Source organism: Pangasianodon hypophthalmus, chromosome 9 (assembly GCF_027358585.1).
Source record: "Pangasianodon hypophthalmus isolate fPanHyp1 chromosome 9, fPanHyp1.pri, whole genome shotgun sequence".
Lineage (NCBI taxonomy): Eukaryota > Metazoa > Chordata > Actinopteri > Siluriformes > Pangasiidae > Pangasianodon > Pangasianodon hypophthalmus.
The window spans coordinates 25,845,047-25,865,597 of record NC_069718.1 but is presented as its reverse complement, the minus strand read 5'-3'; the positions used below and the strand labels follow the sequence as shown (position 1 = coordinate 25,865,597).

At 37.5% G+C, this 20,551-nt stretch overlaps 2 protein-coding genes across 7 annotated transcripts in view; one reads left to right on the top strand and one right to left on the bottom strand.

Annotated features, from left to right (window-relative positions):
* The window catches only part of ptn (pleiotrophin), a 42,709-nt gene extending 34,375 nt beyond the window's left edge, over positions 1 to 8,334 (top strand). For both annotated transcript variants that reach the window (XM_026919230.3, XM_026919231.3), the window contains 2 exons: positions 1,245 to 1,409; positions 7,334 to 8,334. In XM_026919230.3, coding sequence (XP_026775031.1) covers positions 1,245 to 1,409; positions 7,334 to 7,389 — 221 coding nt within the window. In that variant the 3' untranslated portion in view covers positions 7,390 to 8,334. The remainder of the gene's footprint in view (positions 1 to 1,244; positions 1,410 to 7,333) is intronic.
* A 160-nt stretch (positions 8,335 to 8,494) lies between these two features.
* chrm2a (cholinergic receptor, muscarinic 2a) overlaps positions 8,495 to 20,551 on the bottom strand; it is a 95,047-nt gene continuing 82,990 nt past the window's right edge. For all 5 annotated transcript variants that reach the window (XM_026919226.3, XM_026919224.3, XM_026919229.3 and 2 more), the window contains one exon: positions 8,495 to 16,712. In XM_026919226.3, coding sequence (XP_026775027.1) covers positions 15,180 to 16,700 — 1,521 coding nt within the window. In that variant the 5' untranslated portion in view covers positions 16,701 to 16,712 and the 3' untranslated portion in view covers positions 8,495 to 15,179. The remainder of the gene's footprint in view (positions 16,713 to 20,551) is intronic.

Sequence of the window (20,551 nt, the reverse complement as noted above, 5' to 3'; positions counted from 1 at the left end):
GGGCATGTTGCTGGCAGGTTTGTGTCCACTTGGCCCCTTAGAGGGAAGGGTTAATGAAAATCAAAAAGGTTATTCTGACTCATTACCTTTATCCTATGATTGTCAAGCATCGATCAGCCAGCAGAGGGCTTCGGAGAAGCAGGAAGAGTGAGAACAGATGAACTCAAACCCGGAGCGATAGGCCCCTCCCAGCACCTGTGCTCACATTTTATATTAACGAACTAGTCATGGCTTTGCATCTTGCCATGCACTGTGGTTCATAAGTGATATTCCCAATTGTAACTGAGGATGTTACTTGTATTCAGAATTCTTGGAGTATTTTTATTGCTCTGCACCTGTCTTCTTCAAGTGGGTTCAGTTTTCACTTGAATTTCTGCATTGTTATTCAGTTTTCCTTTTGCTTCAAAATGCTGCTCTCTTTCTCTCTCTCCATTCATAGACTCATGACTATGATTACACATTTCTATCCTAATTCCAGTGGTCTCTTCTAGCAAGACAGTGTCCCCATCCACAGGGCATGAGAACTCACTGAAATGATTTGACGAGTATGAAAATTATGTAAATCATACGCTATCATATGCTAACTCAATAGAACACCTATTGGAGATCTTCTCCAGTACATTTCCAGAGGTTTGTAGAATCTATCGACCTCTCACTGAAGCTGTTCTGATTGTTTGTGGTGGCCCAACATCTTAAGACACTTTATGTTGTTATGTTTTTTGCTTTAATTTGTCACCAGTCTGTATTTTTGCTTTGTAACATTCTTTCTCTATATAGTCTTCATTTCAGGGGATGTGATCACTGTTGGTGTCCTTGTTACAGTACCAAGTTTGCAACAATTACCAAGTCTGCAACATATCTAAATTAGGAGCGCACTTAATACCAGGATTTATATTCATAATATGCGCATTGTGAACATCTTTTCAACAGACTTAGAAGTGTTTGCCTTTATTTTTCCAAATCTGTATGCTGCAATGATTTATAATCCCACTGTCTGGTATCCCCCAGATACTGGGATTATAAATGGATGGGTTGCCTTTTGAGTTCCTCTTAAAGTTTCTTCCTCGTGTTGTCGCAGGAAGTTGCCTCTGGCTCGCTCATTAGGGATCTAAAGCTACATCTACTTTATGTAAAGTTGCTTTGTAACAATTTCTGAAGACATTTGTTCAGAAACTTTTTAGCCATCTTTACCAAGGGTTCCAATATCTGACTGTATGCCCCATGTGTTCATTTTTGTTGTGCAGGTGAATGCAAGTATGATTTCCAGTTATGGGGTGAGTGTGATTTAATCACAGGGCTGAAGACCCGGATTGGTACGCTGAAACGAGCTCTCCCGGATGCTGACTGCCATTCCACTGTCTCTGCCACCAAACCCTGCGGCAAGAGCAAGATCAAGACCACGCTACAGGGTGGGTTTAATCACATCTTTACACAAACACACATACTTCTCAGAATGCATTTCTCTAAAATATCTAACTAGCCTTTTGTTAAGTATTGATATATGAAATTGACTCCATTGCTGTGGCATCTTAACATTGCCTGGAGAGAATAACAGCATTGAGACGATTCCTGTAGTGTCCACCTAGATTGGAAAGACTGAATTGGAAACATTGATTTTGTATTTCCTTAAACATTTCTGTTTTGATTTGGAAGCATATTTCACTCATAATGTTGAAAGCCCCAAGTCTGAACCTTCTTTTGGGCTAAAATATACTGATGCTTAGCAGAATTCAAGATGAATTCTCCAGAATCACTAGCCACAAAGCATCAATGATCATATTTTGCAGTGTGTATCAGGTGCATTTCATTGTATGCAATAGCCTTTGGTTGACAAACATGCTGATGCTGTGGATGAATGGTTTAATTCTGGTCTCATCTGACCACAATGCATGATGCCTACTGTAGTTCTAATGATGCATGGATAAATTCGGGTGCTGAATGTTGTGAGATGTTCTCAGGAAGTGTTGCTTTCTTGCATTGTTAAAATGACAACCATAAGTATGTACCTTCACCATCATCCTCACTTGGGGGTGCTTGTGTCACTTTTTGTAAGGGGGTTGGGGGGGTAGGGGGTGATGGGGGTGGGTATAAGGGAATATCAGCAATCATGGGTCCAATTCTTGGTACATTTCCAGCTCTTTCACATGTAAAATTTTGTTATGGCCCTGATTATGCTTAATGGTATTTTAAACTGTTTATTGAAAAAAACCTGTGTATTTTATGTCCATTACCTGATTTGTGTAGGACAACAACCATCTCCTTTGTGTTGAATGTCCTTTTATTTTACGTGTGCAACCTCATAATTATGACCCAGCAAAGAGGACAGGGTTAAAAACAACAGAGATCCTGGTGAATGAGTAAATAAAAAAACACTGTAAGCTTTTTCAATATTTATTTAAAATATTCTTTAAGCTCATCACCAATTTTGTCATATAGTTTTGATAGAAATCTTCTAAATCTTCTAAAGGTTGAGTGGACATTTTGAACAAAAATGACAAAATGTCCAAATTGGTCAAAATGTCCACTCAACCTTTCAGTTGTTGAGTCTTTCCAATAAGGAAAGGATGTGGTGATCCTTTCCTTATTGAAAGGGAAATATGTGAATGTGCATCGTTGTTGTACTCAGATGTTGTCAGATAATCCTAGTGTAACCATGCTGACAAGAAAAAAATGACCACTGATATGTCTGCTAGCTGGCATTTGACAATCACAAGGTTTGTGTGAAGAGGTCTGAAACCGGAGAGGCAGATGAGTGGGAGGTAATTGCTTTTCTCTGAAAAATCTGCCATTTAAAAAAAAACAGAGGGGTCATTTTTTTAGCCTGTGCATAAGCAATCCCAGGCATATGCTGGAACAAATGAAATATCATAGGTGACACTGGCATTTGTCTCTCTCTTTTATCACTGTCTGCATTCAGTCCCTGCGATCCTCTTCTACCCACTCTTATCCTCTCTGATTATTATAATTATTTAGAGAGGTGAACTAATTCTACAGATCTAGCTCTGCAGCTTTGCTTTTAAGGTGGTCACAACATCTCTGTAAGGCACTGTGTAAAACACACACACACGCACACACACACGCGACATCAGAAAATCTCAGAAGATCAACAATTATAGCTATAAACATACTACATGAGGACAACACACACACATACAGTGTGTCCCCCTTGTGTTTGTAGGACAAGTGTGTAAACATGTATTAAGAGAAAGCCATTGCTGCATCTGCTCTTAGAAAAATTAGTTGATTCTTGCTGTACAAAATTATCAGTGAGTAAACCCACCCACACACACACACACACACACACACACACACACACACACGCACATTCTCATAATGTCATTCTTTGGTTATTTTGTATTGTGACTTTTTTCACGATTGACCCCGCTTTGCGTTGGGAGGTTTTATCTCGTCTAGCTGAGAATTATATGTGCCTTGACGTTTGTTGGGAAGTGAGAGAGAGATTTCTATAACAAATTGAAAACAAGGCAATCAACTGCTATATGTCCTCTGGAAATGTAGATTTCAATATGAGCAGGTCAAGAAACTATGTAATGGAGGAGATAAATTCTCCTGAGCCATAGAGGAGTATGTAAGGCAGGGTCGCCATAATAAGCCTGAAATAGCCTCTCTTTTAGGCTCTATTTACACCTTGCGATCTGTATCTGGATGTCAATATCTGGTTAAATAACATTTCCTCACCTTAGCTATTACATCAGACGTTTCTGTGCTCTATTTGTTTGCATTCTGTATGCACTGTGCTTGGATCTTTTGTATAATATGGAAATATGCTATCTATTTAGAGCCAGTTTGGACGTTGTATGTCAGTAACAAGCATATGTGTAAAGTAAGTGACTAAAAACAAAGGAATATTCCATGCACTGACTCACCAGTCTATTGAGAAGTGTTGTGTTCTTATAGGAAAATAATCCATGCAAGAGTGGCGTGATATGGCTTGATGCAAAGCAGAGGAAACTGGTTTATACTCGGTGCATGACTCTGCATGTGTGTCCAGAAGCAGAGGCAACGCAAGCAGCAGTGTTCAAACACTCGCTGCGTATCTTAGGTACATCCAGAAAATTTAAAAATGACATTCACTAGATGGCACGTCAGATCCGAAACATCTCTGTCTGTCAAGTTTCCAAATTGAACTGTAAAATGTTTAATGATTTCACACATAGGGATGTTAAACACACTGATGAGCTCTGTCTCTTTTAAAACTTTCTGCTGTCTTTGTGATTGTTGTCATGAGCTGCATCTCAAATTGAAAACTCTGACCTTACATTCAAAAGTGTTTATTGATCTAGAAAATCCAGAAGACTGGTACACAAAACAGACCTTTCAGTAAGTTTGAAGGTGACATGAGAGGTTTTAAAATTCACACACTAACTGTAATAGGAAAACTGGTTAGTGTTAGCGCTCAGTAACGCTTTAGAATAGTACGTAAGTATGCGATTTGAGACACAATGCTAATTCGTTTAGCGGAGGTAGTCAGGATAAAGAAAAAAGATAAAATAACACATATGCTATTCATTTAAATGTATCTTGTCTGGATGTGACTCCCAGTAACATTTCAAAATATTAGCACACAAAATCTGTCTTCTGTATTTCTAATATTAATTGGTAATATAAATGTACGAAACACATAAGAGGAGATTGTGAGTTTCTCTCACGACCCTATTTATAAATCAACCCCTTAATCTTTACCCTTAGTTTGGGAAATGGGGCACTCACTGTCTACGTGAAAAAAATACACCTATACAGTACATGTACATGTACACACACACTCAGTGCCAACTTACCTGGCTCATTCCAGTCCCATTCCTCATAAAGAATTCCATGCAATCTCTTCCCCTCTAGTAGAGAAGGCCTCAAGTCACATTTCTTCTGGGGATCTTCCATGAAAGAAGGCACCAATGCAAGAGGTGCATGACTGAGCAACTCAAGGGCCAAATAATACTCTCAATAAGATGTACAGAGCTTAGCACCGCAAAGAGATATGTAAATGAAACATTATGAGAAGCAGCATTAGTCCCTAGATCTCCAGACCATCAGAACATCATTTGGCTTCTATAAATAAAAAAAAATTGCAATGAAGGCAACTGCTGTCGAGTCCATGATGGGTGTCTGAAGAGCCTGGCTGCTTGGCGGAATAAAAAGAGAAATGTGTGTGTGTGTGTGTGTGTATGGGTGTATCCTACCATGTTCAGGGAGCTATGTGGTTTATATATATATATATATACCACATATATATTTTTTTAAAGCACCATGAATCATACAGAAATGCTAAATAAAGTTCCTCAGCAGCCATCACACTTTCCACTGCTCCCCAGGAATGTGAAGAAGAAATAAGCACACTACTGAAAACAGGTATACAGCATGACTGGTTTACTCAGTGAAATCCGATTAAATGAACACCCTACCTAAATGAATTTATGTCCAGCTGGATTTACATGAACATTGGGGATGTTAATATCACACTGTGGGGTTTGTTGTTTATTTTGTTGGGCTTTTTGTGGGTTTTAGTCTTTAAATGTCAAGCATATGGTCTGTAGATTCATTTGTAATCCACAAACAGATTATTGATAAATCACAATTAATTCTTAAGCCATCCTAAATCTGCGAATGGGACAAACACTGGTATGTTTGAGGACATCTGATGCTCTTTACATAGTCGTAATAAAAAGGGCACTGAAAGGTACATTTAAAAAAGCATTAAAAAGGTTAATTTGATAAGGGAAAAGAATGGTCACTCTTTTATTGTGTAACATGTGAAGTGTGAATTTTGTGGTTTACATGTGCAGACCACATACTAAAGCTTTCTAGTTTTCAGAACAGCAGCAGTGTAAATCTAGGCAGAGTGTGGAGTTGATCAGGAACTAAAGGTGGTTATATTCCACTATTTTTTCTTCAACTATCTTAAATATAATCACAAATTGTGATCACTCTATGATTAACAATTAAACTTAGCGTCCTGAATTGCACCACATCCAAATATTATAAGTTCTATTCATATTTATTAATATCATTAATATTAATTACTTACTATTAGTTATAGAATCTAATATTATCAGGATATTTGTTTGGTCTGAAGTCCATTTTTTGGTTATTCACTCTGTCTTGTAACATTCACAATTTATAAGACTTTTTATACACAAACTCAAATGTGTATCAGTTACACAAATATATGTATTACACATTGCATATACACTCACCATCCACTTTATTAGGAACACCTGTACATCTACTCATTTATGCAGTTATCCAATCAGCCAATCATGTGGCAGCAGTGCAGTGCATAAGCTCATGCAGATACAGCTTCAGTTAATGTTCACATCAAACAGATTCTTGTTCTTGGCTGATAGGAGTGGAACCTGATGTGATCTTCTGCTGCTGTAGCTCATCCACCTCAAAGAAAGAGTGATTATATGAGCTACTATATCCTTCCTGACAGCTCAAACCAATCCAACTATTTTCCTCTGACCTCTCTCATCAACAAGAACCCACAGAACTGTTGCTCACTCGATGTTTTTTGTTATTTTGCACCATTCTGTGTAAACTCTAGAGACTGTTGTGTGTGAAAATCCCAGTAGATCAGCAGTTTCTGAAAAACTCAAACCAGCTCGTCTGATACCAACAACCATGCCACGGTTAACATTGCAGAGATCACACTTTTTTTTCCCAGTCTGATGCTTGATGTGAACATTAACTGAAGCTCTTGACCTGTTTCTGCATGATTTTATGCATTGCGCTGCTGCCACATGATTGGCTGATTGGATAACTGCATAAAAGCAGGTGTACAGGTGTTCCTATTAAAGTAGACAGTGCGTATACATTCATTTGGGGGAAAAACATAACTGAAGTGTTGTTAGAGACAAATAAAAGTTCTCAAAGTTTTAGAGTTCAATTAAATCAGCTTTAAATAAGCTTTTTGATCAGTGGCAAGTAGAAACCTGTAGAAGATTAGGTACAGGAAAAAGGGAAGAGAACAGGTGTTGATTAGATAACTGACATTTTGGCATTGCACATCCAACAAACTCAACATGTCTCTAATCTTTTTAATCACCACACACCTCACTCTGTCTCTTTCACTTCTATTTTTGTCGTACACAAGCGGTCTGACCCCATCATCAGTGAATGAATGAGAATCAAAGCCAGTGCTCTTCCTGCAGCTGTTGAACCAAGGCATTGAAAGATTACATTCATTAAAGCAATCCAGCACTGGGGAAACCACGGCACGGCAGCCTCCTTTTTTCCGACCTGCCACATCAGACATGCCAGAGTCTCACTGTGTTTGTGTTGTCAGTGACTGATGCAGTGCTGTGTGTCTCTGCAGATGCACCGAAGCCGAAGCGTGGCGGGAAGAAGAAAGAGCAAGCCCCGTTGGACTAGAGGTGAAAGAAGAAATAACAGTCACCCTTCCCCTGTATCTCTCTGCTCTGAGATGGAAGAGACAGGGGTGGCAGTAGCAACACATGGATCGAAGGACATGAGAAAATGGAAAAGAGAAAATTTCCCTCCCTTTTTCCCTAGAACTGTAGCTGATTTGTAGAGGTTTGAAAATAAATACATAATAGTGAATAAAACATACTAAATCATGTACTCAGCTTATTCTACTGGCAGGTTGTTTTTGCTTTTTTTCTAGAAATAAATGCTTGAAATGAGCTAAATAACCTGCCAATAGAACAGAAGACAATTTCAAGCTTGAAATGAGGAAAAATGAGCTAGAAATGAGCTTAATAAGCTTATTTTTGTTTAATAAAGAGGAATATTATTTGAATTGGCCTATATTCACGATATTTTTTCTTGCGAAGATACAATTTTGCAGTGTTTATACTTTCACATGTTTACCTGCAACACATCCCACTGAATCTGCTCTGCAAAAAAAAAAAAAAAAAAAAGACATCTTAGCAATAACGATACACCAAATATAAGATTATTAATCCTATTTCTAGACATTTTTTTAAAACTCATTTCAAGCTTTAAATTGTCGTATTCTATTGGCTAGATAATTTAGTACTTTCTATTTATAAATTATCTTCCAATAGACCATTTCAAGCATGAAATTAATGAAAAAGGTCTAGAAATAGGTTTAATAATCTTATATTTGGTTTATTGTAACCTTATAATAGGAATTCTAGTTAAATCTGACTATATTCAAGATATTTTCACCTGCTATGTTGTAATTTTTTGCCATGTGTTCAAAGTATTATCTATAAATAGTATCTATCTATCTATCTATCTATCTATCTATCTATCTATCTATCTATCTATCATGATATTACTGTTCCTTCATACTCAGCTCCACATGAAATAAAGTCATCTACAATCCACCTTTCTGCGCTGTGTGCTCTGATGTTAAATTTGTTGTAAAAAAAAAAAAAAAATTACTCTGCGGTGTGGACTGAATTGAATTTCATTTTCGTATATTGTTTTTGTTCTACCAATATAAAGCAATTCAGAATGATTCATATCACTATATATGCATATCAAAATGTAATATGCAGACTCTTATATCTTTATTTGATATAATTATTCTCCAAAAGAGTATAGCACAATATACACTGTAAATGTATTTCATGTTACAGTATCATTTATAATTTCTAAACATCCAAATTTCAACTTCTGTTTCTTTAAAGAAATCAGTACCATTACACAATGTACAAACAGGAGGGATATTGAGGGAAGGGAAGACTGAGGGGTTGAGAAGGAGACAATCATATAAATAATAAACATGTATTTACACATCAACTGTGCCAAACTACATAGTATGTTCATTATATATATGTACAGTGGAAAGCTTTGAACTGTTAACAAACAACTTTTCTACTAGATGAAATTCACAACCCACAGTGAAAGTGAAGCACAATGAGGATCTACACACCTCAGTAAGAGAACATAAAGAGTTCAGTATGTACATCAGACATAGGAAGTGCATTTCCACAGATCCTCCTACACTTATGCTACTTTCTAATGCTTTTTAGAGTAGACACACTGGTTTATTATTATTATTATTATTATTATTATTATTATTATTATTATTATCATTTTTTACATTTGGTTCATTCCTCCCCACTCCCTGAGGAAGGAGAGAAGTCTGTGTGCTTATTTAACTTTTTTTTTTTTTTTTTTTTAAATTATTAGCTTGAAAGTTTTTCATGCCGTTTCCTGTCTTGCTCACAGGCAAAGCTGGCATAACTTTATAAAAACTGTCTACAGAAAAGCCTCACCAGTTTCCTTTTAATCCAACCCCAGGCAAAAAAAACAAAAAAAACACATCAGTCAATACACACTCAACCCAGTTCAAGTGTTTCACACCAGTTCAAGTGTTTCTATTTGTTATGACTGTACACAACAATTAGTTATAATTTTTATGATTTTCTGTCATCATCATCTCTCTTTCTGTCTCGATAATTAAAGCCTCAGCTTGTCTGTGGGGGTTTAGGGTATTCAGTTTCTTGATTTAAAGTCCAATTATCCCTTGTTTCCACTGACAGATGCTCCAACACCAGAATCGATACTCCAGAGTCAGTTCCTCAGTCCGGCAATAAACACATGCTTTATATACAATACATCTATACAGAATAGATGGACAGTTATAAAACTTCATACAAAAAGATATATATATACTGTATATATATATATATATATATATTGAAATTCATTCAATGCAGTATGCGTCATGTGTTTGAGCATGCTCATCTCATTTGTTTGTTTGTTTGTTGGCTTGCCTCTGGCAGTGTGTCTCTGGCACCCATTTTTGTCTGTGAAATTGTCTGTGTGTGTGTGTGTGTGTGTGATATGTCCTCTCTATGCTGATCAGTATCTGAGTAATTCACATTGTGTCCTACTCAGTGTCAGACGCGTGGAAAGTTATTTTAGAAAGTTTTGATATTTTCATATACACTTTGTTGTTGGTATCTTAACATAACTCCTTACACACAGCAGCACACTAACACAGTCTCACTCAAATACACACTTCATACACACACTGCCAAAACAAACCTCCTTTATATTCACGCGTAGAAAGTGAGATACCCAGACCTCCAGAGATTAGCTGCGCATACGTTTATACACACTCCTCCTACTTCACATCTGAAGACCAGAGTGTGTATCTGGATACACATTGCTATGCAAATCTATCAGGATCATAGTACCAAAGTAATAATTAATCAAGCTGAATAAATGAATGATGGGTTTAATAGGATCCTGTGGTTTTTAGTCACCTAACCACAAACACAAAACTCTTCATACAAACACAGTAATCACCATCACTGTCATGGCTAAAATAGTTTATGACTCATAATAGAAGAAAGATTTTTTAAAAATTGGAATATCAGACAGTTCTGTAAGGCACTTGATGTCAATCGGGAGCGGTAGAGGAAACACAGAGGGAGACTGACTATGTAATTAATTGAAATCCACTACCCAATAACCATGACACAGGACCTGCTAACCTGTATATCCACAAAATAGCTGAAAATAAATTCACATATGTTTAACTTTACTGAAAGATTTCATTTAATTTCATATTCAACCAAACCAATGATTTAAATATTAAAACGTAAATATTTTTTAGAAGAATTTGTATACTGCAAACAATGCTTTCTTAGCAAATGAGAATATCTTTTATAAAGTCAAATGCACCTATCTAGTATTTCCTGTTATAATAAATACACTAAATCAAACACAAGATTATTACAATTTGATCGTTTTTTTTTTCTAGACATTTTTACTAATTCCAGCTTGAAATTGTTTTGTTCTTTTGGCAGATAATTTTTGTAAGCATTTATTTCTAGAAAGAAGCAAAATTTTCTGCCAATAGAATAAGAAAGCTTGGAAATGTGTAACAGCATCTAAAAACAAGATGAATAATATTCTATTTGATTTATAATAATCTCATAATAAGAAACATTAGATAAAGTCAAGATATTTTGACTTGCTAAGATATAATATTTTGCAGTGTACTAAGCCCTTTTGTTATTTGTATTATACTGTGCTGATTTGAAGGGTGACTAATAAACTCTCTTCTCTAGTCCACACACACACACACACACACACACACACACACACACACACACCCCGTATGGGTTTATGCCAGTAACACAGCAGTGTATCTGGGATAGTGTTCCTGCCAAGGCCCCTGAGATCTCAGTTGCTTTTAAACAAGTGTCACACAGAGAGGCTGAATGATAGACTCTTTCTTTCTTTCCTTCTTTCTTTCTTTCTTTCTCTATCTCTGAGAGCAGAACAAAGACTTATCAGCCAACCACAGCACACTCAAAGCAAAGCCATACCTGACAGGGGGGTCTGCAGATCACTGCCAAATGCCAACCACCTGCCTGTGCACGTCTCATCTTCCACAAACAATCATAAACAGCTGTCTACTGTCATACACCACTCCACACTATCACACACTCCTCTCTAGTTTAGCTCAGGCAGAATGGTCATAATGAATATGATAGACGCCATGTAAGGATGTGTTCACACATCACAGGTCATGGTGCAAGAGATACAATGAGAGTTGGACAGAGAGCTCCTAGTGGAAAAATTCTTGCTCTGCTGAACACTCAGAGTAACACTCCTGCTATCTGTGCTCTGTTGGAGTGGCTATCAGACCCATCCCTCAATCAGCGGCACAGAAAGAGGTGTGTGTGTGTGTGTGTGTGTGTGTGTGGGATTAGACTGGTAAACATACAGACCTATGAGAGCTGAACTTACTGGACTACTGGACTACTCCCTCAGCCAACCTGCCTATCTCACATACTCTCACACGTATTCTGCCACATGACTGGAATGGACAGTGGTGAGAGCTGTGACCTTTGTTAGCACTACAGATTAAAGTGGTTAACCAGACACTTCAGAGATAGACGCAGCAGCGGCTCGTGACTATAGATTTTGGTGTGGCGGGGTGACATTTAATAATGACATTTTGCCTCAAACAAAATAAAGTCGAAAGGTTATCACACTTACTTTCTAGTGAATTTTTAGAGTAACCCTGTAATAGAGAGGTGAGAGTGGACAACATATAATCCTCCAGCGTACAGTCTAGCAGCTTGATTGGAGCCATTTTAGACGTACATTTCCTCAACAGTATTCAAGGTAATATCATTAACCAGGGTTGATAGGTTTCATCAAAATTTTCATCCCAACTACATCTCAAAACTACACGAAAGACGTGAAAAAGGAGACACGTTTTTCTCAGCCTCTCCATGGCGAAACAACTATTTCACATATTATTCTGTCTTTTTCTCTCCCAGTCTTTGCAATATATCTTACACTAGAAATGATTCTGATGATGATGATTTGGTATAAAACAAACTCTTGGTGGCCGCAGAATATTTTTAAACTAAACCAATCTGGCAACCTGGTCAATAACTTCTCCGCTCTACTTCTTCCTCCACTGAAAATGCTCATGGAGCGAGTGAGCGGCAGAGAAAATCCTGCCCCTATGGATCTCGATTAGCTTTTGCTTTTTTTCTAGAAATAAATGTCTAAAATTTGCAAAATTGTCTGCCAATGAGCAATACTATTTCAAGCATAAAATATATATAAAAAAATAGAGAAATAATCTTATAAAAGGAAATACTAGTTTGACTATATTCAAGGTAGTTCCACTTGCTAAGTTGTTATATTTGCAGTGTTCTCGTTTTTATTAATTGAGAAAAATTAGTTATTTACTCCTATTAAGTAAAAGGGTGAATATTTATTTAGCTATTATTTTGTGAAGTTGATTGTTGAACATGTGTGTGGGAGAGAGTGAAAAGGAACAATAATAGTAAAATCTTTGTAAACATTTCTTTATTTTTGATTTTTTTGATTGGATGAAGAGATTATAAAATGTGTGGGGCAGTAAGTGGAGCCCCTGAGCCTGCCGAATCCTCAATCCCACACTGTGTTCAGCTTCGTCAGCTAATCTGATACATCTTACCATGAGATTGTGTTATTACTTTAATCCACATTGCTCTGTATCACACTGCCTATAGCAAGGACCTGCTCCTACTTCAAACACTGCAGCCAAAATCCTTAACTCGAACAACACCATTCAGCCTAAACCTTTATTCTACTCAAGAGTCAGTCTAAAGATACACTCTACTCCATAGCCCTTTGGCCAAACACTGCTCACTCTCACATTAAAATTCACCGCACTCCACAAGACCAGTCTTTTAAAGCCTTCACATTAACCAACATCCTGCCTTAACATTAATAATTATACGAGAATTACAGATTCACAGGAATTTACAGGGATTAAAGTTACCCAAATGCTCATTAAAAATACAACATCCTTCTTCATAAAAAACAAAAATTTGTCTACACTGCAAAAAAAGCATAGCAAGTAAAAATATTTAGAATATATTTAAATTGATCTATTATCTAGTATTTCCTATTGTAAGATTACGCTAAAGCAAATTATGAAATCTATATCTACTCATTTCAAGCTTCAAATAGTCTTATTCTATAATTAGCAGATCATTTTGCTCATTTTAAGCATTTATCTTTAGAAAGAAGCAAAGCTTGAAAATAAAAAATGTTTAGAAATAAGTTTAATCGTCTTATATTTGGTGTATAATAGGAAATAGTAGATAAATTTGACTATATTTAAGATATTTTCATTGCTGTCATTTTTTTTTTTTTTGTAGTGTGAGCCACACGTTTATGTGATGCTACATGATGAAATGTGCAAAATATGTAGCCCTTGTAATTCACAAGACCAAAGCCTGTGATTTAGAATAACCCGCATTCTGGGGTGATCTCACACTCGCACACACACACACACACACACACACACACACACACACACACAAACACACCTCTGTGTGGACTGAAAGCCTCAGTGCAAAACACAATGCCACAGAGAGGTAGGCTCTGAGGAAGAACTATCACTACTCACACATTATGTCCTACTCACACACTACCCAATGCTTAGTCGTCTCTCATAATCAACTCTGAGTCTCTACACACGCTGTTACACTGACAGAAAAACACAGGATCCCTCCAGAACAGTGCTGCGGGCTTGTCAGTGTGCCGTAACCACCTGCAGATTGCATGAATGAACACCTTGCTGCAGGCATGAGCATACATTTGCGTCTCTGCATATTTCATGAGAAAGCAATGAAGAGGGTTTTAAATAACTAAAGATGGTTTATCACTGTGCAGGACAGACTGTTCATTGTCACTAACCGTTTTGTTTTTTATGTCTCCATTTGGTGTTGCAACAAAGCAACGGTGACCAATGAGTTATTAAAAATGTCCAGAGTAACAGCTCTGTATAGAAGAGTCTCTTCACCCTGCTCATCAGTCATCATTTTAAAAGCCTTTAATTTGCATCTCTGGAGGCCTGAGCAATTCACGCTGCCCCACACTCCCACTCTTACATGTGGATACGGTAGAGTGGTTTTCCAATAGCTCATTCAGCTTTAGACACACACACACACACACACACACACACACACACACACACACACAGAGTGAAACACACAGCAGCCAGTAGTCAGTCATACATAATTTCTGAAAAACTCTATATCTACCACACACACACACACACACACACACAAAATGCCAAATAGTATACAAGGTTATATACAAGTATTTACACATATTATTTTACACTGAAGTCCAAACACTAGGTGTGAGTGTTCAGGCAGCCCTATTGTCCCTTTAATAAATAGTTGAAGAGAGCAGATTCAGTATTACACTGCTCTCTCAAATTAAATCTGTTTTCAGCTACTCTACTATATGTAGATAACATTATATCAAACGTGGAGTTTCTGCTCCAGTGCTCTGCCGCACTAATATACTGTATATTCATGCTATTTATTTTACATTTAACATATTGGTTTATACATTTCTATTTTACAAAAATGTATAGAAATCTTTTTACTTTTTTTACTTTTATTTTCATGTGATGGTTGTGTTTAATTCTATTTCATATCTTGAAAGCTGTTCTGGTCTGTACGTAAAGCCTAAAGAGCTATAGACCTATCTGAGTTGTGTTGTTGGGTGTGTGTAAAGTGCTACAACAGGGTGTCAATAAAAGAACCACACGACATTTAAAAACACAAGAAAGAAAACCCCACCCAGCTGCCACGGTTTTCACACTGTCATCCAAAACCTTTTCACACACTTCGACAGACACACAGAAACATAACCATACATGCACACATGCATACTTATATCGTAGCTCATCTGGTTGAGCGTATGTTTTTATACTGACAAAGCAGAAGCTGCTTGAAGGTCTTTTTGAATGTGGCATTGCACAGAGCGTAGCATGCGGGGTTGATGGTGCTGTTGATGTAGCAGAGCCAGTAGCCAATGGTCCACACTGTGTTAGGGATGCAGCTGGAGCAGAAAGTATTGATGAGAACCATCACGTTATAGGGTGTCCACGTGGCTACAAATGCCACCAAGATAGCCATGATGGTGCGTGTCACCTTCTTCTCCCTGGAAGGAGCTGCTTTCTTCTTTTTGGGGGGTTGCTTAGTCATCTTCGCAATCTTGCGGGCCACGTGGTTCTGCTTCTCAGCTGCTGGTACGATCTCCACTGTGGTGTTGGAGGGAGTATAAGAGTCTCCCTTGGGCGACTTGGTGACAATTTTAATGCAGGTAAGTTTAGAGGCACCGGTCTTCGCATGGTGCCGTGCAGGCATCTGAGTGTTGTTGGTTTCTGGCTTCTGATGAGCTGTGGCCCCACTGCCTGAAGTGGAGTCATTGGAGCTCTCTTTCTCCTCAACAGGGACACAGTTGTCTCTGTTAGTTTCCTCTCCATCTCTCTCCGCACTGGCTGTGGATGGCCCTTTGCCATTCTGCATTTTGCTGTCATGCTGGTTGGTCATTTCATCTACGGTCTGGGTTTGATTCCTATCAGGGTCCTCGGCCATCACGTTGTTGTTGTCCAGCTTGTTGGCTGCATTGCCGCGGTTCTGACTGGGAGATCCAGTTCTGGTGTTGGTGCCTGAAGGCTTGCGGTTTTCCTTTTTCACGCGACTCTTGCTGGCTCGAGAGATTTGCCAATATAGCACCATCATGATGATGACAGGCAAGTAGAAGGCGGCAATAGCGGTGCCGAAGGTAACAGCTGCATTTGAAAAGAACTGGATATAACATTCCCTTTCTGGCACAGTGCGGCCACCCACAATGAACTGCCAAAAGAGGATAGCAGGAGCCCAGAGAATGAAGGACAGCACCCAGGCAGCAGCAATCATCATCCCCGCCATCTTAGTGGTCCTCTTTATAGGATAACTCAGCGGCTTTGTGACGCAGAAATAGCGGTCAAAACTGATAATGAGCAAGTTCATGACCGACGCATTACTGACCACATAGTCCAGAGCCAACCACAGGTCACACACTACAGGGCCAAGTGGCCAGGCACCAATGACAATATAAACAGTATAGAGGTTCATGGAGCAAAGCCCGATGATGAAGTCAGCGCATGCTAAGCTGAACAGGAAGTAGTTGTTGACAGTCTGTAGGCTTCTGTTGACCTTTATAGAGAGCATTACCAGTATGTTCCCAACCACAGTTACCAGGCTAAGTGAGCCCGCTACTAGCACAATGAACACCACCTCCACTGTTTTATACGAGCTCGTCTCCACTTCTGGCTCCGTTTCATTGCCCTCAGAGGAATTCCCCAACGTGAAGTTCATTCCGTCCATCTGTTCCTGCCTCAGGAAAAGCTCCCTTACTGCACGAGGAGCACTGCTCATAAGCCTTCACACCTACACATAAAAGACAGAAAAAAGGAAAATAGAAAACGTCAGTACTTTTACATACAGACGATTCAGATTTAGCATCTCGTACAATGGGGGGAAGCTTCTTCCAAAACTAAGGTGAGTATGTTTGTTGATGTCAAATCTCATGTGCTTTTTCTCCCCCCAACACATTCTCTTCCAATCAAAGTTGGAAAAGTTCTGGATATATATGGAGGTACATGGAGGCAGCCAGTTATCAGGAGATCTGTGTGGTTTATTATGAGCTAATATGTAAGTAAAAGAGAGTAAAGCAGTGAATTTGCATATAACTTTGGCTACTACACTGAGCTCGTTGCTGGCAGGACTGTAGTCCATATGGACCTGTTAGTGTGACTGGTGTTTTATTTATTTATTTTTTTTTAGCACAGAACGGCAACAGTAATAAAATGATTGCGTTCCTATCTTATTGGCACATCTTTTCCTGAGTCTCATCAAGGAAATTTGTTTTTAACACGACTAAATTTGCTGGTATTATTAGGGCTATTCAAAGGCTTGAGGCTAAGGCTAAAATGAGGTCAAATATTGACATTGTTCCATTTTCCGCCACCTCACTTACTGACAGTTATGGGAAATATTTCTAGCTAGGTTTTTATTCATATTAGAACTCAATGATTCAGATTTTAACACATTTAAAGCATTATTTAGATTCCTCGCAGGCACCTACCTCTAAAACAAATAAATTATCATCTGACGTGCTTTATTGTTGATGTGAAAGGTTGATATGATATCAAAGTCTATTTAAACAGACATGGCATGTGGTTTGCCTGCACATGGCACCACATACAAAGCAACATGTTTTGTATATTTTGTATATAAATGCACCTATTCAAATGAAGCATTAAGCGACCTGATAAAAATTCACGCCTCCGCCTCTGATACACATTTACAAATTACACGCTGATTGTTAGAGCCGTATAAGGATTTGGTGTAGTTTGAATCTTTTTAAAATTTATAATTTTATGTAAGCTCATAGTATTTATTGATTAGTTGATATTCTGTGTTTGATCTTATAAGAAAATGTTATGTATAATATCTGCCTGGGAATTATAGAATTATATGTCACGCCTCCACTGCGAGCAACCACCCTAAGGAAATAGGTTTAGACCATCGTTACACTGACACCAAACTATATCACCTATTTTTTGATGTGAGGTTCCTGTGTGCACAATTTTGATTAATTTACTATTATTTACTATTTTTTTCATCATTATTACTCTACTTTCTACTTGTGGGTGAGATAGATATTGGTTTTGAGCATTTAACTGCAAACAAGCTCTTTCTTCAGTAAGCATAATTGTCATGTTCATTTCTGAAAATGTAATTAGTCTGTGAAACATTATGTAACCTCATTATTTAATTACTGTTCACAAGGGAATTAAGGTTTTATTTCAGAAAGAAACTCCACAATCACATAATCACAGATTATGGAAAAATAGCTGATCGATTAGCTTGGACATTAATGGTAAGTGCACATCAAAAGGCAATGCCTCTGAACATTTTCCAGTCTAAATAATTGACTTTATTTAATTTTAGTTTACTTTTATTTGAGAGAGAGAGAGAGAGAGAGAGAGAGAATCTGTGTTCAAAATGTTCCTTTTTTGTTTTCACATCTGATAGCAGTAATATAGAGAGTAATATTAGAAAATATTCTTAACTATAAAGATTATGACTTGTCACACTGTATGATACGATCCCAATAAAATCTTGGCTGAAGTCTGTAACAGACTGTGTGATAACGTGCTCCATGTGCAGAAAATGGGGTCGATTAAACAGAAACATTCTTCAAAGTGATTTTCAGTGATTTTAATGAGGATATTTTTTTCTGTCCATCATCCTAAGCCATCATCATGATGGTGGCCTTTAGACGAGCATCGTTGCAGTGGTCACCCTCTTTTTAAAATAATTTTTAATAAAAAATGTCTGAAACTGCCAGAACTTTTAGTTGGCTGTTTTAATTGCAGTGGCACAAGCATGTCAATCAAAGATCCCAGATCTCAAGTCACAACCAAAGAATTATTTAACAATCTGTGAAATAATTGATTTATGATTTGGCAAAATCAGGCCAAAAATCATACAGTGTAAAGGCAGCGTTAGTCTTCGAGAACCATAAAAACAAACTGTTTTTTTTTCTCATGACAAAACTAAGCATCTAAAACATCACTTCAAACTAATGTATGAATGTTAATTATTACAACCAACAAACCAACCCATCATTATGGTCCTTACTCTATGATTATTGCACATTTTATTAATTTCCTGTGAGAAAATTGCAAAGCTCCAAAGCTCCATATTCCTGTAGGCACCCTAGAAGTGTTCTTAATTTGTTCCCATGTGCATTGAAAACTGTGACTATTTTTCCATAAACATTAAATGAATATATAAAATAATAAAAAACATTCTTTTTACAATAATTTGAACTGTTTTAAACTCAGTGTCCCATACAAGACAATGTTAGTTAGTTATTAACCGCACTATAATAGACAAAGAATAAAAATCCCCTGAATTCTTCTGAATTGAACAGCAACATTGTAAAACTAGTTAGCACATAGTCTTTTCAGCACTTGGCATCTTTTTTTAGCATTTCCATAATTTATTTAACATCATTAATTAAAATATTTATCAATTACTACAAAGTAGCACTAGACATATTAATGAGTTTCGGCCCAGTTGGTTGAATATTTTGAAAAAGAAAAATAAGGGAAAGATCCTCAAGCATGTCTTACAGCTCATAAACAACCATTCTTTACTGTTAGTAAGACTTAAGAAATATATACTGATAGTAAATAATGGAAACAGACATCAAATGTACTGTATAGCGGATCACCTGTGTGTGGTTGTTTTTATGTGAAACCTAAAAAAAGGTAATAAACTGTAGATTTTCTGTACCTGTAGTATGCATCTCTTACCTGAAATGGAATATATAGTGAATCTTTAAACATAACTGGAAAGTAAGGAACACTAATGTACCTTTAATTGGCTTTTAGAGTAGCTTCCTAGGTAAAATATACATACATACCTAGCAAAAGAAGTACTCTTGAGGGTTCCACCCTTGTTATAACCTTTTATCTGACACTGTATGAGCACAGATACATTAGGAAGACTGATATACTGTATGTGTGTGAGATCATTACCTGCAGAGTTACACTTCTGATGTACTGTCTAGGATTGTTTAGACTGCCAAGGAGTGTGTATAGACCCCTGAGTGAGACACGACACTGTGATTTTGGCCGCTCCTCCTGGTTGCACAAACTTAGCGGGAGTCTATAGTGATTTTTAAGAGCAAGCCAGAATTAGTTTTCTAAAATGTCATGTTGTGCTGTTGGGTGTCAGAACTGGAAAAGTGTTCACAAACACATTTGTTTTTACTGCATACTATTGAATTGGACACCTTTCCAAGCCAACAGAAGGCGATTGTGGTTACAGGCAGTTAGGATTTAACAGGCTAAGTTTGCTAGTTAGCTAACATGCCTAATTTATATTGCTTTAACAAACCGATGTACTGGAGCTCACTGAAAATCTCCACCAAGAAACTAAAGTTTGATAGCTAGGTGAGGTTCTTACTGAGGAGTTGCCTATAATGGACATGTTTAGCTAGCTAATTTTATTCAGATTACAAATGAGTTCATGTGTGTGTATGTGTGTGTGTGTGTGTGTGTGTGTGTGTGTGTGTGTGTGTGTGTGGGTGTTTGGACTGATGTTATAGGCCATAATGGAGTGTTTTCAACAGTCTCGACAGTATTCAAAGTTCAGAAATAGCCAGGAAAAAGTTGCTTCAATAGCGTAGCTACCATGTACATATTCTCATT